Source organism: Urocampus carinirostris, chromosome 13, assembly GCF_059441175.1.
Source record: "Urocampus carinirostris isolate Australia breed hairy pipefish chromosome 13, RoL_Ucar_1.0, whole genome shotgun sequence".
Taxonomy (NCBI): domain Eukaryota; kingdom Metazoa; phylum Chordata; class Actinopteri; order Syngnathiformes; family Syngnathidae; genus Urocampus; species Urocampus carinirostris.
In genome coordinates, this window is record NC_142361.1 from 1,890,932 (window position 1) to 1,908,778 (window position 17,847).

Here is a 17,847-nt window from a genome sequence, read left to right on the forward strand (position 1 = left end):
CTCGAACCAGCAGAACACTTCTTTGCTCTTGGGATCACCATAAGACCGGCACTCTCAGAACGTAGGCTTCGGACCGGGACATAGGGGGAAATCAGATCTGAAAGATAAGAGAGAGCAAGTCCATGTATGATTTTGTATAATATTAAGAGAACCTTGAAATCACATCTAAGGCTAACTTTTGCTTTATAAAACCCATGAATTGGAATTTAGTTTGTTGTATTTCCTATAAAAACCCTCAAAAAAAGATGAATAAATGAATGAAATGAATGTGTTTAATACATGAATAGATTCTCGTTCTATTCTCTTAATTGTTTGAAAATAATTTTCAATACTTGAGTAGATGTTTTTCTGTCCATTAGGCCTAGGAACTGGAATTTATTTATCTAAATTTCTGAAATAACTTATCATATTATTACTATGTTGTTACTCTGTTATACACATATAAACATAGCGTTGAATAGACTCAGTCAACCAAGAAAAATTATCTTGCTAGAAAATCATAATAACCCATATTAGGGGGGCACCAAGTTGGAGACCCCTGCGTACGACCTTGTCTCGTGTACTGAAGGAAATTGCCCAATTTTATCTTTGCAAAAGCATGCCACTGTACGATACCTTCATTTTATTCCAGCGATCAGCCGAGCAACTATAACATTCATCCAATTTGTCTTTTTAAAAACTAATTATTACGAATGGGCGATAGTGGAATTTTTGGTATGGATCCAATTCAAGTAAATATACAACACAGAGTTGTATTGATCAATACTGTTTCAATACTAATACTTTTTGCTGGGAAATCTCATTACCATTGAATAATTGAACCCCTGCCCCCTTGTGTTAGTTTATATTATTGTATAGACAAAGTTATATGCAGAATCTGAAATGCTTATCCTCAGTAGGGTCACAGGGGGTGCTAGAGCCCATCCCAGCTATCTCTGAGCAGGGGGTAGGGGACACCCTGAACTGGTTGCCAGCCAGTCACAGGGCGCACAGAGAGATTACTTGCTTGCTCATTCGAACCTAGGGACAATTTGGACTGGACAATTAACATGACATGGATGTTTTTGGAATATGGGAGGAAACAGGGGAGACTCACAGAGAGAACATGCAAATTCTGCACAAGAAGGCTGGTAGCTGGATTTGCAACCATGACCTCAGAACTGTACTGCGTGAGCGCTAATCACTCAGCTTCCGTGCCGCCTAAGAATGATCTATTCTTTTTTTTAATGAAATAACTCGAATGAAAACTTAGTTAAAGACATATATATATTCCTTCTGCTTAGAAATGAAGAAAAAAGCAGCTGTGTAACATAAATACAAATAAAACAAAACATGACAATTTTAATACCTTCTATTGCACAATATTTTGAAAAATAACAGAATGAACAATACGATGAAAAGAACATTAAAAAAAGTAAAAAATAATATTAATACAATACTTCAATTACAACAACTGTTTAGTCCGGAAAATATGGTTCCTTTCATTGTACAATATTTTGAAAATAAAATCAAGAGCAGCCACAACTGGATCTAATGTGAAAGGTATAATGTATATTTACTCTAATGAGCCACAAACAACATCATTATAGTGATGGTTAAAAATACATTATCGATCTTAAGCTGTACTCATTCTGTATCGATAATATCGATATTTGGATTGATTCGCCCACCCTTACTCATTATTTGCTCATGAGGTAGTACAGGAAAATATATTTTAAAAGTCTATATTGTTTTATGAGACTGTTTAAAATCGAACAATATTACCATTAATCGCGGATCTTTTATCAAATATAGCCTTGGTGATCCCATCCCTCACTCCGGTGTTTTCTTTTTGGGGTAGGGGTTTGCTCCCCCACATGAAACAGATAACATTGGTTTCCAAAGTTACCAGTAGCAGGAGAAGCTTCCTAATATGAATCAGATTCAGCACCTTCGTCATTTGGTCACTGTTGTTGACAGTGTCAAGCAGGGGTGTTCAAACTTTTCAGAAAGCTGGACAGATTTAGTAATCTGAAAAAGTGTGAGGGCCAACTATTCAGCCTGGCCTTCTTTGAACAGTCTTAATTTACTCGCTGTCATGGGGTTGCAGTGCTTGAATTGCAGTGTTTGCCAATGTAGCATTTACATTTGACTCGCAGGGTCCCGTAAAAAAAGCGCTACGTTAAAACAGCTTCTAGTGTCTTCACATTTTTGCAGCATTTGTTTTCAGTTAGCTTTTTGTAGTCAGCATGTTTCGTGATTTTTTTTTTTTTGGTACAGAGTTATTTTATTCCGAGGTCCACACAACTGTTGTGCCTTTGGATACACCTGGTGTAAAGTGTCATCCTAATCTTCAGAAATGAGTTGGACATTGGCATTGGCAGGCCTCCAAATTAAGTAAACCTCTCCCACATAATTTTGCTGATTTAAATCATTTTCTCATTCTGTGGTGAGGGGCTCCCTTTGGGAGTTGTGATAATTATCCCATCGTGGTCCGCTACCTGTCGTAAGAGGCAACTAAAGTGGAGGGATCCTCTCTTCTCTATTCCCTGAGGGACAGCAAGGCAAAGAAAGGGGGGCGTGAGACCGGAAGGTCTCTCAAACCCAAGTTAGAGGGTCACTAATGGTGAGAGGATGTGGAAGTAAAGCGACTGAGTGGAAGGAAGAAGAGATTGAAAGGATGATAACTAAAAGGAACGTTGATGTGTTAGCCTTTAGTGAAACAAAGATAAAAGGAAAGGGTGAATTACTGTTTAGGGGTATGTATGGTAGGAAGTCTGGAGTTACGGGTTGACATGCTAGAGAAGGAGTGGCTGTGCATGTGAGAAAGCAAAGGAAAAACTGGTGGAGTGGAAAAAGATATCTTCGAGATGATGTCGGCGTGATGAAATTGGGGTGTAGAAGTATGGATGTTTATAAGTGCATATGGACCTGGTTCAGAAAGAAGTGCTGAGGAGAGAGAGAGTTCTCTAAGGATTTGTCCATGTTTGTGGCAAGTGTGAAAGAGGTAATACTAGGTGACGTGAATGCTAGAGTGGGTGATGGAATGGTTGAAAATGTGGTTGGTAGATATGGAGTACGAGGAAGAAATGAGAGTGGGAAGAAATTGATTGAGTTATGTGTGGAAAATGAATTGATGTTTGCAAATACATTGTTTAAAAAGAAACACGTGAAAAAGCCAAGTCAAGTCATGTTTATTTGTATAGCCCTTAATTAGAGTCACAAAGGACTGCACAGACCACAGGTTATTGCAAACCACTATTATTACACCATCCCCTGATCTAAAACCTTCATGAGGGCAAGAAAAAAACTCAAAAACCTCAACATGACTCAAATGAAAAACCTTGAGAAGGGACCGCACATGAGGTAAGCCCCCTTCCAGGATGACCAGGCTGCAATGGATGTTGCAATAACAAATTATACACAGATACTGTCATAAAATATAGTTTTTTTTAAAATGCTATAGAATAGAAGTGTGTTTTAAGCCAAGATTTAAAAAGTTTAACTGAGGTTGCAGATCAAATCTCAGGGGCATTCCACAGCACCGGGGCCCAAATGAAGAACGCTCTCGAACCTGCGGATCTCTTCTTGGCTCTTGGGATCACGAGTAGACCAGCATTTTCAGAGCGAAGGCTCTTGACCGGAACGTAGGGGGACATTAAATCTGAAAGATATGAGGGAGCAAGGTCATGCATGATTTTGTATAATAGCAACAGTACCTTAAAATCACATCTTAAGCTAACAGGGAGCCAATGCAGGTTAGCTAAAATTGGGAGGTGCAAGAGGCAGCGAAAGAAATTAAAGGGGGGAAGGCGCCTGGGTTGGATGGTTGTACTGCTGAATGCTTGAAGAAAGGTGGCACGGCTATGATTGACTGGTTATTATGCTTGTTGAATGTATGCTTTTCAAGTGGTGTGGTTCCTGTTGATTGGTGTAGTGCATGTGTGGCACCATTTTATAAGGGTAAAGCTGATAAGTATGAATGTCGCAATTTGAGAGGTATCATTTTGCTGTCCGTGCCGTAAGCTGTCTTGATTAAGAGAGTAAGAGGTAGATCAGATGAGGTGGTGGTGGAGGAACAGAGTGGTTTAAGGAAATGTAGAGGATGTATGGATCAGGTGTTTGCAGTACGACAGGTGTGGGAGAAATATTTTGAAAAAAGAATAAAAAAAATAATGGAAATACAGGATGGTAGTCTTCCTGCTGGGCATTCTGCCTGATGTGTCTCCTCCAGCGCCTGTGGAATGCTCGTTTGCCCTGAACACTTGGGCCTAATTGGGTCATCAGCTGGGGACCACCGGTCATTGATGTTTCACTCCTTTAACCGCAGGACATCTCCCGGTGGCGGAGCAATGGCTGGGAAATCTCCCTGCCAACCCCACTGATGCCCTAGGTGTTACTTGAAGGCCCCCAGTTCCCGTCATTCCTCCGCAGCCACAGCCAGCAGCTCTTTAGTTGCTCTCCGGTTGCCAGCTCCTGTGCATCCAAGGTCTCTGAGCAAGTGGGAGGTTGAGGAGCCCACAAAACCCCTGCACCCCACCTCCACTGGGCATACTGTTGTTTTCCAGACCGCCTCCCTGAACTCGGCTGCCAGGTCTTCGTACTTCGCCCGTTTCTTCTCATATGCTGCCTCTATTCCCTCCTCCCAAGGGACAGTGATCTCAACAAGGAGGACCGCCTTGCTGGCTACAGACCACAGCACAATTTCTGGCCGCAATGATGTTTCTGCGATCTCCCTGGGGAACTGCAACTGCCTTTTGAGGTCAACTTTCATTCTCCATTCGCTGGCGGGCGAGAGGAGCCTTCCAGAGTGTAGCGGGCGAGGGGCATTGGTGTTTTTGCGAATGTTGTTGCCAGCCCTTGCAAACTCGATGAGGTGATTTGATGGAGGAGATGGCTGACTGTTTGCCTTCTGTCTGCAACCTTTGACTACCTCTGCCAGCTTCTTTAGGATGGCATCTTGCCGCCACCTGTAGCGGCCTTGGGAAAGCGCCATTTTGCAGCTTGAGTGGATATGCTGAAGGCTCGCATTGATGATACTACAGAGGGGGCAGATCGCATCAGTGCCGAACCACAGATGTAGATTTTGGGGGCAGGGTAGTGTGTTATAGGTTGCCCGGATCAGAAAGCTGAGCCTGGCTTGAGGGATCTTCCACAGGTCGCGCCATGACAAAGTCCTGTCCATGACCCCTTCCCAAGTTGTCCAGATTCCCTGTCTGTGCTGGGAAACCGCTTTGATGGTAGGTCGTTCCTGCTCAGTTCTGATCACTTCGGTCACCACCATCTCTTTCCTCTCCCGCCTGGAATGCTTTGACCAAAAGAGGGGCACGTCGCTGCCCGCCCTACTTGGACCCTGCCGAGCACTTTGTGATGTTTTAATCTGACGATTGCCTGGTCGATCTCTTCTTCTGCCTTCCACCTTCTTCCTGTTTGAACTTTGGTGCCCGCCGATCTAACAAGATCATCGGAGGACTCTCTCAACTCCAAAACCATCCAGCCCTGCTCATTCTTATATCCTAGGCTGATGGAATGCAGCGGCAGTTGGAGTATGTTCCGACCAAAGAGGCCCACGTCTGAGAGGCATCTTAGCAGCCCCAGCCACATCCTAATATAAGAGTTTGCCAGCCTATCCAGCTTGCTTGCCAGTGAGGAAGGGACCTCACTCACCTTCAAAGGCCACATCACCTGATCGTATAGTATGAGCTGGTAACACCATACTTTGTATTTGCCTGGGAGCTGGCTCTGATTGATCCTGGCTAGGCCATCCGCAAGCTGTTTCTTCACAGCCTCTGCCACCTGCTTGTCTGAGAGGTCTGCTGTGTAGGAGCGCCCTAGGCTACAGATGGGTTGCTTTGATAGTAGCAGGATCTGCTCTCCTCCTGCAGTGAAGATGGTATGGTCGTCCCTGATACCTTTCCTAAGGGACAGGCTTCGGGACTTAGATGGCTTGATCTTCATTCTTCCCCAGCCTACAAGCTCATCAATCCTCTTCAGAAGTCTTGATGTGCATGCTTCTGTCCGGAGAATTGTGGTGACATCATCCATGAAGCCTCGCAACGGTGGTAGCTTTCGGCCAGATGTCAGTTTCACTTCGCCAACCATCTTCCTAGCCCCGATGAGGATGATTTTGAAGGCTGCGATGAACAGTACGGGAGAGATCGAACATCCCATTGCTATCCCCACTTCAAGCTGCTGCCATCCTGTAGTGAAGTCCCGGTGAGCACAGCACATCTGCAAGTCATCAAAGTACTAGGTCACCATGCCTTTAATGCAGTCTGGCGTGTGGAAGAAGTCCAAGGCAAAGCTGATCAGCTGGTGCGGGACGAACCTGTACGCATTGGCAAGATCCAGCCACACAACATGGAGGTGGCACTTCTCTCTCCTTGCCCTTTGTATTTGCTCCCAAATTATTGCAGAGTGCTCCACACACCCTGAAAATCCTGGGACACCAGCCTTCTGGCAGCTAGTGTCTATATAGCTGTTACTTGTGAGCTAGCTGGTCAACCTCTTGGCCATGATGGAAAAAAAACACCTCCCAAAAGATAAGGATGTTTGTTTGGCTTTCATGGATTTGGAAAAGGCATGCGACAGGGTCGATAGAGACGCGTTGTGGCAGGTGATGGTAATGTATGAAGTGGGAGGAAAGTTGTTGGAAGCATTAAAGAAGTTTTATGTGAACAGCAGAGCACGTGTAAGAGTAGAGAGTGAGACAGGTAAGTGGTTCCCTGAGTTGACTGGTGTGAGACAGGGGTGTGTGATGTCGCCCTGGCTTTTAAATGTGTACATGGATGGTGTGGTGAGAGAGGTTAATACAAGGGTATTTGACAGATGTGTAGGGATGATGGATAACAGTGGAACGGTGTGGCAGCTAAGTCAGTTTTTGTTTGCAGATGACAGCGCTTGTGGCTGATTCTGATTAAAAAAATGAGAAGGCTGATAATGGAGTTGAAGAGTGTGTGATAGGCGAAAGTTATGTGTGAATGTTGGCAAGAGTAAGGTGATGAAGTGTTCACGAGATGGAGTGGGCATAGCGTTGGAAATAAGGTTGAATGGACAGGTGCTGGAAGAAGTTGAAAGCTTTAGGTACTTGGGTTGTGATGTGGCTGCAGTTGGTGGAATGGACTGCGAGTTATTGCACAGAGTGAATCAAGGAAGCAAAGTTGTGGGTGCTCTGAAGAGAGTGACGAGTAACAAGAGTATGAGTATGAATGTAAATAAAGGACTTAATGAGAGTGTGATTGTGCCGACTATGATGTATTGTGCAGAGACTTGAAGCCTGAACGCAGATTTGAGAAGGAAATTAAATGTTTTTGAGGTGAAGTGTTTGAGGAGTGCGTTAGGAGTGACAAGATTGGATAGATTGAGAAATGACATTGCGAGAGCCAGAACTGGAGTAGTCGTGGAACTGAGGAAGAATGTGGATAAGAGAGTACTCGGTTGGTTTGGACACATGGAGAGGATGGATGAGGAGCGAATGTCGAAGAGGATCTACAGAGCAGAAGTAAATGAAAAGAGACCAAAAGGAAGGCCGCGATTGATGTGGATGGATGGTGTTATGAGTGCACTGCAGGATAGAGGTCTAAATGTAGTGAAAGCTAGAGCTCTTGTTGGTGATAGGAATGATTGGAAAGGTGTTGTGTAGGGATAGTGGGCTGTTTGGACGCGTTCTAAGGGATGGGCAGGGCACCTGTTTTATGCGGCAGGGGTAAACCAGTGAAAGCTGTCGGGCCTTGCTGTTGAATAGAAGAGTGTGTTGTGTCACTTTGAACCGAGTGACATGGCCGCTTTCTTGCGTCTCGTTTCTGGAGAGACAAAAGCATGCCCAACTTGGGTGCCGAGGTGCTTAAGTTGTTTGGATGTTTGGGCATTTGGGTTGGCCATGGTCACATTTTTGGTGCTTTTTGCTACTTTTTTCCTGTTTCTTTTCTTTGTTTTTGTGTATGTCTCGCTGTCAGTCACCCCTCTCAAGGGATATGACCAGTGTAGGTAGGTCAGTAGGTAGGAAAGTAGGTAGCTAGGTAGGTAGGTACGGAGGTAAGGAAGTAGGTAGATGGATAGAGTTAGAACATAGTGACATTTTATTTGTTCTACTGGCAGATAACTTTTGCCCACTTTAAGTTTAATTTTTCTAGTGAAAAAAAAATATAGGAAAACTTAAAAGGATTGTGTATCATTTAGCACCTCCAACTGGTAAAAGAAAAGCTTTCTTCATAAAAAAACAATATTGATTTGAAATAAAAGTAGTGATGGAGAAAACGAAGCTTTCTATATAAGAGAATCAATGTGTCAAAATGGTTCAGTGTTATGAAGCATTTGCCACGAATCAGTGCGGTGAGTCATGACAGCACTTCACAGATGGTTTTTGTATGGTTGAAATGTGAGATGTGTTGAAATGGTTGCTTCGAGACATTTGACAATTCAGAGTAATGACTCCTGCCAGAATAAATTTGACACCAACTGCAGTTCAGATGGTTTTGTGTGTGTGGTTTGTATACTATGCTAAATGGGTTCGATCCACAGTCAAGTTCACTTTTGGGTTCAAATCCAGCCACCAGCCTTCCCGTGTGGAATTTGCATGTTCTCCCGGGTCTTGCGTGGGTTCCCTCCAGGGATTTCCACCCACATTCAAAACACATGCATGTCAGGTTAATTGGTCGGTATAACATTGTCCCTAGGTGTGAATTAGCTCGTGAGTTGTCTGGCTCTGTGTGCTCGGCAACTAGCTGGCAACCAGTTCAAGGTGTCCAACCCACTGCCCGAAGACAGCTGGGATGGGGTTTAGCACCCTTGGACCCTACTGAGGATAACCGGTGCAGATAATAGATGGATGGACTTCTGCTCGGCAAAAACATTGAACTTACATTTTACCAAAATGCAAAGTGTCATTATTGAAGCCCCGCCTGGGTTGACAAAGTGGTTACCCAATTTGCTTAAGAAACAGGCAGAAATGGGTTCAACTTCAGGCTTGACGTGAGTGAATTTCCCCAAATGCATTTAAAATAGGAGCTGTTAATTTTCTTTTACATGAAAAACTGAATACCTTTGTGAAAGGGGAACTCATGATGGTACATGTATTGAATGCTAGTGACACTGTTATATAGGTGTTTCACACATTTTTATTAAAAAACAAAATCTCAGCAGCATTTGGTTATATTTGTTTCTTTTTTCTCATGACCTCTCAGACTTTTGGAAATACACACATGGGACAGAGGTGGCAGGCTTAACTCTGTAAGACGGAGATAAATGGCTGCCTAAGAGTACCAATATTGTAATATTTAGTGCCTTCTTAGAGGTTAAAACCAACTTTCATTAATTATAAAGAAAACTCTTAAATTGGATAATAGTAAAAAATAAATTAACACTTGTATAAAAGTGCACAATTTTAAATTCTTGTAGTTTGAAATTTTCTTTATCTATTTGACATAAGATGAGGATCGCCTAGGGATCTGACGTTTGTTGTCTACTTTGCCGCTACGGGACCCCAAAAACCCTACTTTTTTCCCCTTTATTTCTTTAATCTTTTTTTTTGTATTTAACTTCAAGATATAGCAGCTGTAGAAAAAAAGTCAGTATTTTTGTTTTTGTTCAAATTTGAAATTTTATATATATATATATATATATATATATATATATATACATATATTTATATATATATATTGGGGGATAAAATATATCTTTTAAAAAAATTGGTAGGCGTTTTTAAGGGGAGAAAAGCAGTAGTTGGACGCATAATACACAAGTTTGGTGAGTATGCAATTGTTTGTTCCCTAAATAGCATGGCTGCAGACACTGATCTGATTGCGCCTGATAAAAAAATAAAAATACTACAATAGAGAGTGAAACTTTCTGGTTGTGTGTCTTTGTGTGCCAGGATTTTGCCTATCACGCTTTGGCAGCATTGTTCTACCTCAGCGCTGGAGTCAACCTGGCCTTCCTAACCTTTCTCATGAAATCAGGAAACTTCAGAATCTACCAGATTGACATCGCTGCTGTGGTCAGATCATTTCCACATACTAGCTTTTCTATCATTATTTTTTCTTTTAAATTTGAATTCCTTTGGTGCAGGGGTTCTCCAACCTTTTCAAGTGTCAAGCTACATTTTGTCACTAATTAGCGCGAAGGGCACCCACTTTGATAAACATTTCTGAAATGGCAACTTATAATTTTATTACTATGTTGTTACTATGTTATTCGGGTCACGGTTTACGGATCTCTTAACCACCTGGATTTAAGGGGCACCACTTCCTGTGGTGTCCTTTGAGCAAGTATAGCCTGGTGTCACACATCTCTCTTCAGACAGGTTTATTGGGTAGTGTTTTGCCCCCCACAGGATGACACCAAAGCTAGGCACCAACTTGCAAAGATGTACTGTTCTGCCTCCTGCAATTTGTTTTGTAGAAAATGTCAATTACGTTTTGACCACTAAGCGGTAGCAGAACATTTTTCACCGGAAAAAGACAAATCAGAAAGTAATGCGATCTCGATTGACTGTTTATGTCCACTCCTGACATTTATTAAGAAATTATTTTGAGACATCACAAGGTAGCAAGTGTGCCCGTTTCCTGGCTCATGAAGATAGTTTGGTTTGCCATTTATCCGCGTTCAACAATTAAATTAAACATATAGACTCTAAATTGTATAGGAAACGCTCCATCTCTTGTAGCTGTATTTGCAGACTACACTTTATCCACCAGATAAATTTTGAAGAAAAAACCCATCTCAATGACAATTTATTCAAAATATAAGTCAAGGATGTGCTGTTTAAGGCAAATCAATTGCACTTATACATGGCGCATGAACCTCTCTTTACAGGATAATTTGCCACAAAACTACGCTATTTTTCTTCATTTCTGGAAATATCAGTTTGCTCCTGGATTAATGAAATACAACATAAAAAAAAAAAAAATCCAACATGAAATCTAAAAGCAAAGTTCCCCAAATCAGATAAAACAATTTTATAAGCAAAAATGTTGTAAAAGTAGAAAACATACTTATACATTGTTAAATCAATCATTTAAATCAGGAGAATGCAGACATTTTGAGGCGTGGGCCTCATTTGGGTTGAAAATCTAGGGAGAGGGTACGGGCAGGAAGCAAAACAAAAGGTTGACTGATTTGATTTGTTTGTATCTGCTGATTGTCTCAATCAGATATAGCCTACATGAGGGAAAACGTGGTAAACCTGTCCAATTGTTTTTTTTTAATGTAAATTCAGGAACAAATCTACATACAGAAAACTTAATTCCCTCAAGCTCTGTATTTAAAGCCCTGCCTTAGAGCCTACCTGCATCAGATCGTCTGCAGAAGAAGCCCAGGCTCACTGGATGTAAAGGGAGTCCAACTGAGCCTTATGACTGTCCAGCTTTCTATCCACAAACCCCAACTGCAAGTTCGGCTCAGTCTGGCCGATTCAACTCACACTTTGGCTACCGTGGTGGACTCTGGCTCTGAAGCCAACACGATAGACCTTAAGCTGGCCCATCTCCTGTTTTCGCATGGGCGTTGGGTGGACACATGCTTGGCACCGTTAGCCGAGTTTCAGTCCCTGTAGCCATCAGGAAACTATTCAGTTTGCAGTTTCACTTACCAGGCCAGCCCTTTATCCTGGGTTGCCCATGGCTCTGCAGGCACAACCCCCACCTTGATTGGGAGACCGGAATGATCAAAAAGTGGGGTGTAGACTGCCATCAAACCTGTCTGCGTGCTGCCTCATTATCCCCTCGGTCAGTACTCTCCAGCTCCGCTCCTGACCTCTCTCGTCAGTTCCAGAAAGATGACCCGCCCTCTAAGGATCCTGCACCCATTGTACCTCGTCCCTGTGTCATGGCATCCCTGACATGGAAGGTTGAAGAGAAAGTTAAGGAGGCTCTCCATAATACGACAGGTCCTAGTACTTGCCCCGTTGATCGCCTCTTTGTCCCCGAAAACCTGAGTTCTGTCATGAGCTCCCTCTCTACCAGGAACCAGCACCAATCATCTCCCTGCTGTTACTGCACCCCGATCAGTTCCACCTGTCTGTTTACCAGCAGCTATTCTGAATTCCCTGCCTATCAAGCTCTGTATTTAAAGCCCTGTCTTACAGCCTACCTGCGTCAGATTGTCTGCAAAGCTGAACCTGTCTGTCTGTGCTCACCAACCAGTTCCCTCTTTGTTCCATTTTCAAGCCATCTTCCTTAAACCTAGTCCCACATCTCCACTTCAATATCTATCTTCATTCCAAGACCCTCTCCCGTTTCCCCCATCCCTAAATAAACTTTCTTAACATGACGCAAATGTGGTCTTCACCAGTCTGATCCATGACAAACATGGGTAATACAAATTTAAAAACTCAAACTGCGATACGGCTAACTCAGGTTTATTGCATGAAATTTAATATACAGTACACCTTCATAAGTAAATACGTAATTAAAAATGTGCAAGCACAGGAAAATGTAGCCAGCAATTTGAAAGTTAAACAGTACACATTGATGCTTCATTAAAAATATATTTTTAAGGGAAGGAAGGCAATATATGGGACACTGGGGACAAGAGTGGCAAAAAATCGACAACTGTTGTTATTAGTAGCACTTTATCTGGCATTATATACATAACCATGATATTTTTAGTAATTTTGCTAGGCGGGCCGGACTAAAAAGCCAACAGACCATGTGTGACCCTCACCCGTCCGTGATTTCAATCATTTGTGCTTAAATTAGTGTGCTAGTTCTGTCAGTTTCAAGTTAGTTTCCCCGGTAAAATAAACAGTCGTAGAGAAACAGGGTTTGTACACCTTTTTCATAGCAGAATTCAAGCACTTTCAAGGCCAACTTTTCAATTGTTACAGGGCCTTCAGAGGAAGATATCTAGTGGCAATAAAAAATTGTTGACATTGATGATTAAAATAAAGTCACTATATTTCTGCTAGCTCATACTTAAGCTATTTTGCACTGTTCCAATTTATGATCTGCAATCTTTTTTGTCAATGGGGTGGCTATAAACTGACATGAATTCTGCTATTCCGCTTTAACATGGCACATGCAGCTTCAATACGTCACACTAGTTTACAAACACAAAAAGGTCTCTACAGGTGTTGGGTAATAATTACGTTCAATACAGAAGGAAAAAGAAAATATTGTATGTATATAAAAAGAGAAAAAAATAGCCAAACAAGGACTCGTTTAGGTGATATTCTTTCAAAGCAGAGTGCATTAAATGTTTCAATCTTACAGACTGATGATCATATTTTTGTCTTACTTATTTTAATTGATATTTTTTGCATGTTTTTTGTTGACTTAGATGACTAAAAGTCGCTTTCTTGCTGCTAGCACTCATTTTGTGCAATTTTGAGCTGTTTTTATATTTGATCCACGATCATTTTGTGTCAATGGGCTGCTATAAACTGACATGGATTCTGTCATTCTGCTTTAAGGCACAGGCGGCTTCAATACGTCACACTTGTTTACAAACAGGGAAAGGGGCTCTATAGGGGTTGGGTAATAATTGAGTTCAATACGGAAGAAAAAAAAGAAAGTACTGTGTATGTACATAATCCGAAAAAAATATTTGGTCTCATTTTAATGAAATAGATTGCCCTTAAGCAGAGCGCATTCAATCTTAGAGACTGCTGATCTTTTGATTTTTATTTTAACTATTCTTGTTTATCTGTTTTGCATGTTTTTCAGAGGATTGGTGTCTAAATTGGTTAAAATTAAATTGCAGAGTTATTTTTTGCATTTTATCATTTATGGAGCGCAAAGGATCATTTTTAATTCATGTTTTATTGTTTTGCTTTTTTAGGGATTATGTGTTGTTGGCCTTTGAATATGTTCAGTGTGTACAAAGCTAAAATTGTGTTGTATTTTACAATTTCTTTGTAGATCTGTAAATATTCTAAATCATATTACATGTGTTTTTCAGGGATCACCTGCAAAAACATATGAAATGAATAATTAGTGAAAAATTTGGTGCATGTTTTATTACTATAGATATTATATCATTAAAAAAAACACAACCATTCTAAGGCGCCGTTTGGAAACCGAAAGAGTCGGCTCTTCTCAGTGAACCTAGCCAAAAGACCCTGTTTTCTAAATAGAGCTGTCCTCTTGAGTGTGACCACTAGGGGGCTTCACATGTCAACACTGCAATGACAATCCACCAGAACAAGGCACTTGAAATAATTTTCACGCATTAAAACAAATTTTTAATTTATTGCATGGTATGAAGTCAGACTGCCCCAAAATTGCAATGGCAACAATTTCAAGCACTTCACCCAAAATTCATGCATTTTTTTACCTTGAAAAAAAACTAAAAATTCAACCATTTTAAAGGATTTCAAGCAACCGTACGAACCCTGTAATGTATAATTTTGTCTGTTTGCTGCAGGTGTTTGCCTTTATGGCCACGCTGCTCTACTTCATTCACGCCATCTTATCGTCCCTGCGGTGGAAACACTTCTAAAAAGAACTCCAGCAATCTTCATAATGACCAACATTTCGATGATGTTTGTATTAGAATTTTCAATTAACCTTGCAACATTTTTATCTTACTTGCGTTTATAATTTCTAAAAATAAAACTTTTTTTTCTGGCTTTTTTTCACTTGGCTGCTTTCTGGTTGTATGTTGGTTACACCAGGCATGACAAATTCAGTTTGGCCCGGAAGCCAGATGCAGACCTTATGTTTTCAGGCGGGCTGGAGCAATAAAAAATGACAATCCCAAATACTTAACATTGTTTTTCAATACTATGCTTCTATCATTTGTAGCATACCCAACAAATTATAATCATGGATGAAAAGAGATCTCTTTTGGGCACAACACATTTATTCACATTTTCTTACTGTCCGAGAATAAAGTGCAATTGCACCTCTACTGCATAGGGGTCAGCAGTATCCTCATTGGCAGAGTGTGCGTTCGGTGGTAAAGCATCCGCACTTTGCTCATGCATAGCTGAGAAAATTAGTATTTAGTATGTAATGGAGACAAATGTGTGGCTAACCCTCCAGCAACCCCATCAACAATATTTCAAGGCGATGAGAAGACAGGCAGAGAGCAATGGGGGTGAAGAGGAAAATGAAGGTCTCCCAAAAGCTAAAACAAAGTGTTTCGAGGCACATGAAGCAATCAGCTTTATTGCAACCACTGTGTTAGATGAGGAAATACCTTTGTGTTTATGTTTATAAATGTTGGCAGTGGACAGCATGAAGCCGAATAAATAAAGTTGTCTATTAACGACATTGCACAAAAATCAGGCTGATAAGACGCTTCTTCAGAAAGAGACCTTGACAGAAAATAATTAAGAAGCACTGAGGTAACCGAAAAGTTTAACAGTTAAATAAATGCAGCTTACATATCAACCAACTCACCACACTAAACAACCTCATATAGGAGCTACTATAAAAATAAGATTGGCTCAGTTGTCATACTGCTTTCAAATAAATAAAACATTGAATTTTAGCAGTGAACAAGCAATAACATCAGATAGAGCTTCTTGATTGGGCCTACTAAAGGTGAGAAAATATTCTTACACAATATTGTCTTTCACACAAAACCGGATCAATTTTATTTTGAATGATTTGTGCTGAAAAGTTGTAGGAGAAAATGTAGGTTCGATAATCTTTTAAGTCTTCTTTCGTGATTGAATTAAGTACATCGGGAACCAGCCATGAGGGGGAGCCTTTTATTTCGTCATCCCAAAAGAACTCAAAGAACTCCAGACATAACAATGCTTTTATAGCTTCAGTTTGAGTACAACCCAAAAGGCGGCCCTAGTCCTCAGTAATCAACAAGGAAGACGCAGTCGTACCCTTATTAGGACATGTTGTTCGCCTCAGTTTGCTCAGAGAGTCCTTGTCCTTGTCTTGCCAAGGATCTTCTCAAATGATGTCAACATTCACTCATTACTGTAAGCAATGTAAGCAAGTCTTTCTACATTTCTAAATGTATGCTACTCTATTCTACAAATGCAAGTCTATTTTCCACAACATATCCCCCCTTTGGGAGTTTATACTCCCACTTTGAATGGAAATTAAAATTGAAAAATCAATACAGGGTAGTGGTAAAATATCTTAAATCATAGCTACACGGACAGAATTATCGGAATCAAAAAATAAAAATAAAATCCTGGCGGTCAGCCTGCTGCGATTATCCCAACTCTTGTTATTCATGTTTCGATAACAAAAACCCCCAACACTCCAAACATCTGACCCATGCACTAACCCCCCCTTCATTTATCTTTATCCGTACATACTGGATTATACACGTAGACCGTCGACGGTTGATCGGTACGTGATAAAGGTAAATGAATAAATGAACTGATAAGTGAGTGATAACAAATTTTGGTAACAGTCGTTGATACATTTCAAGATGAGTGCATGACTGGATAGTGATACAGTATACACATTGGCCTTTGGCCTGACCCCCGTGAACAATTTGAAGACCATGCATTGTTGTATTCGTCAACGGGTGTCGTGAAGTCAGATGTTGGAGTGAGTGTTCATCCCAGCAGGCATCACGCGCAGTTTCCATGCAGCCCAAAACCCGGAAGCGACGATGCATCCTGACCATCCTAGACAGCAGCATACTCCCCGGCAGTGTGACATACCAACAAGAGAATCACAATTAGAAAACAACATATTTGTAGCTTTTATTCCTAGCGCTATTGTGTGTTGTGTGTCAACCGAAAGTACTATTAGATATTTCATTTAGTCCAGATCATCGTATGTGTCCATTCCCTCAGATGCTCCATCATATAGTGTAGGTTTTCCCGACCGTTGACGCCGCCAGATAAAAATCATGACGTTCTCCTATTGTACTAAAGGCCTTGTTAGTGTAATAAATAAAACGTCGGTGGTTGTAATAAATTAATAAATGTAATTAATCCATTCTGCGGTCTTATCCAGAGTTATCCAGATAAATATTGAATATTGAATATTAACACTTGCTTTTTAGCCCATCAGTCCAAATGGGAAATTGACATATAACCATCCCAATTAATTTTACCTTATTCTCATTTTATTTCTTTACCAAACCAACTAAATCTACTATTTTAGCTTCGCCTACTTAATGTGAAATTGACGTGCATTGATCTTACAACCATGCCTTCATCTCACATTAATCTATCCCAATTCACTCAATTGGATTTTTTCCTCGTCTTTACATTCCTTAATTCTCCAATTCTTAACTGTAAAACGAAACATTTTTATTCATTTTCTGTCACTATTCCAACTTTTCATGGTGTGGTTCTGGCATTAACTTAATGCATCCAAAATAACTCAACATAATTTTTATAAACTTTTCACCCCTAAATTCATCGTTTTCCAACTGAAAAACATTTATTTTCCGGGAACTCCATAGGCTCTCGGACGTTACGTTGCACACCCTTAGCGTCAAAACGATTTCCCAAAAAACGAACGTTTTAGATTCCTAACGAGATGTGCTATCGTTTCCATCCAAAACAATACATTTCAAACCGTCATACTCTTTAAAAAACGTTTTTCTCGTTTCAATGAGCACTGTATTTCTTCCTTTTTCTTTTTCCTTCGATAGTTTTCTGTTATTTCTTTCAGTTACGTGGGCCGATTAAACGCCAGCGCTGGACAACCATATAAGACAAGAAAGATAAGAATACAGGAAAGGATACAAACACTTACAACATTGAACAAACATAAAACATGAGACAAGACAGATGGCCCACAAAATTTAATTTACTTAGTTTAATTAAGTCAGTGCACATTGAAGCCATGCGCCTACACAACTACCGAGTTTTGGTTATGGTTTTGTGAGTATTCCTAGTCTGAATTCCTGTTTGCCTGTAAGCCTGTTTTTGTTTTGTTTTGTCCCTGGGTGTTGGACAATTTTGCTAAATAAGAGTAACTGGTCGTTACGCGATTG

At 40.8% G+C, this 17,847-nt stretch overlaps 1 protein-coding gene across 1 annotated transcript in view; it reads left to right on the top strand.

Moving 5' to 3' along the window:
* The window catches only part of LOC148353475 (myelin and lymphocyte protein-like), a 29,607-nt gene extending 15,063 nt beyond the window's left edge, over positions 1-14,544 (top strand). Inside the window, exons 3-4 of the mRNA XM_088351261.1 lie at positions 9,851-9,973; positions 14,341-14,544. Coding sequence (XP_088207387.1) covers positions 9,851-9,973; positions 14,341-14,415 — 198 coding nt within the window. The 3' untranslated portion in view covers positions 14,416-14,544. The remainder of the gene's footprint in view (positions 1-9,850; positions 9,974-14,340) is intronic.
* Positions 14,545-17,847: the final 3,303 nt, after the last annotated feature.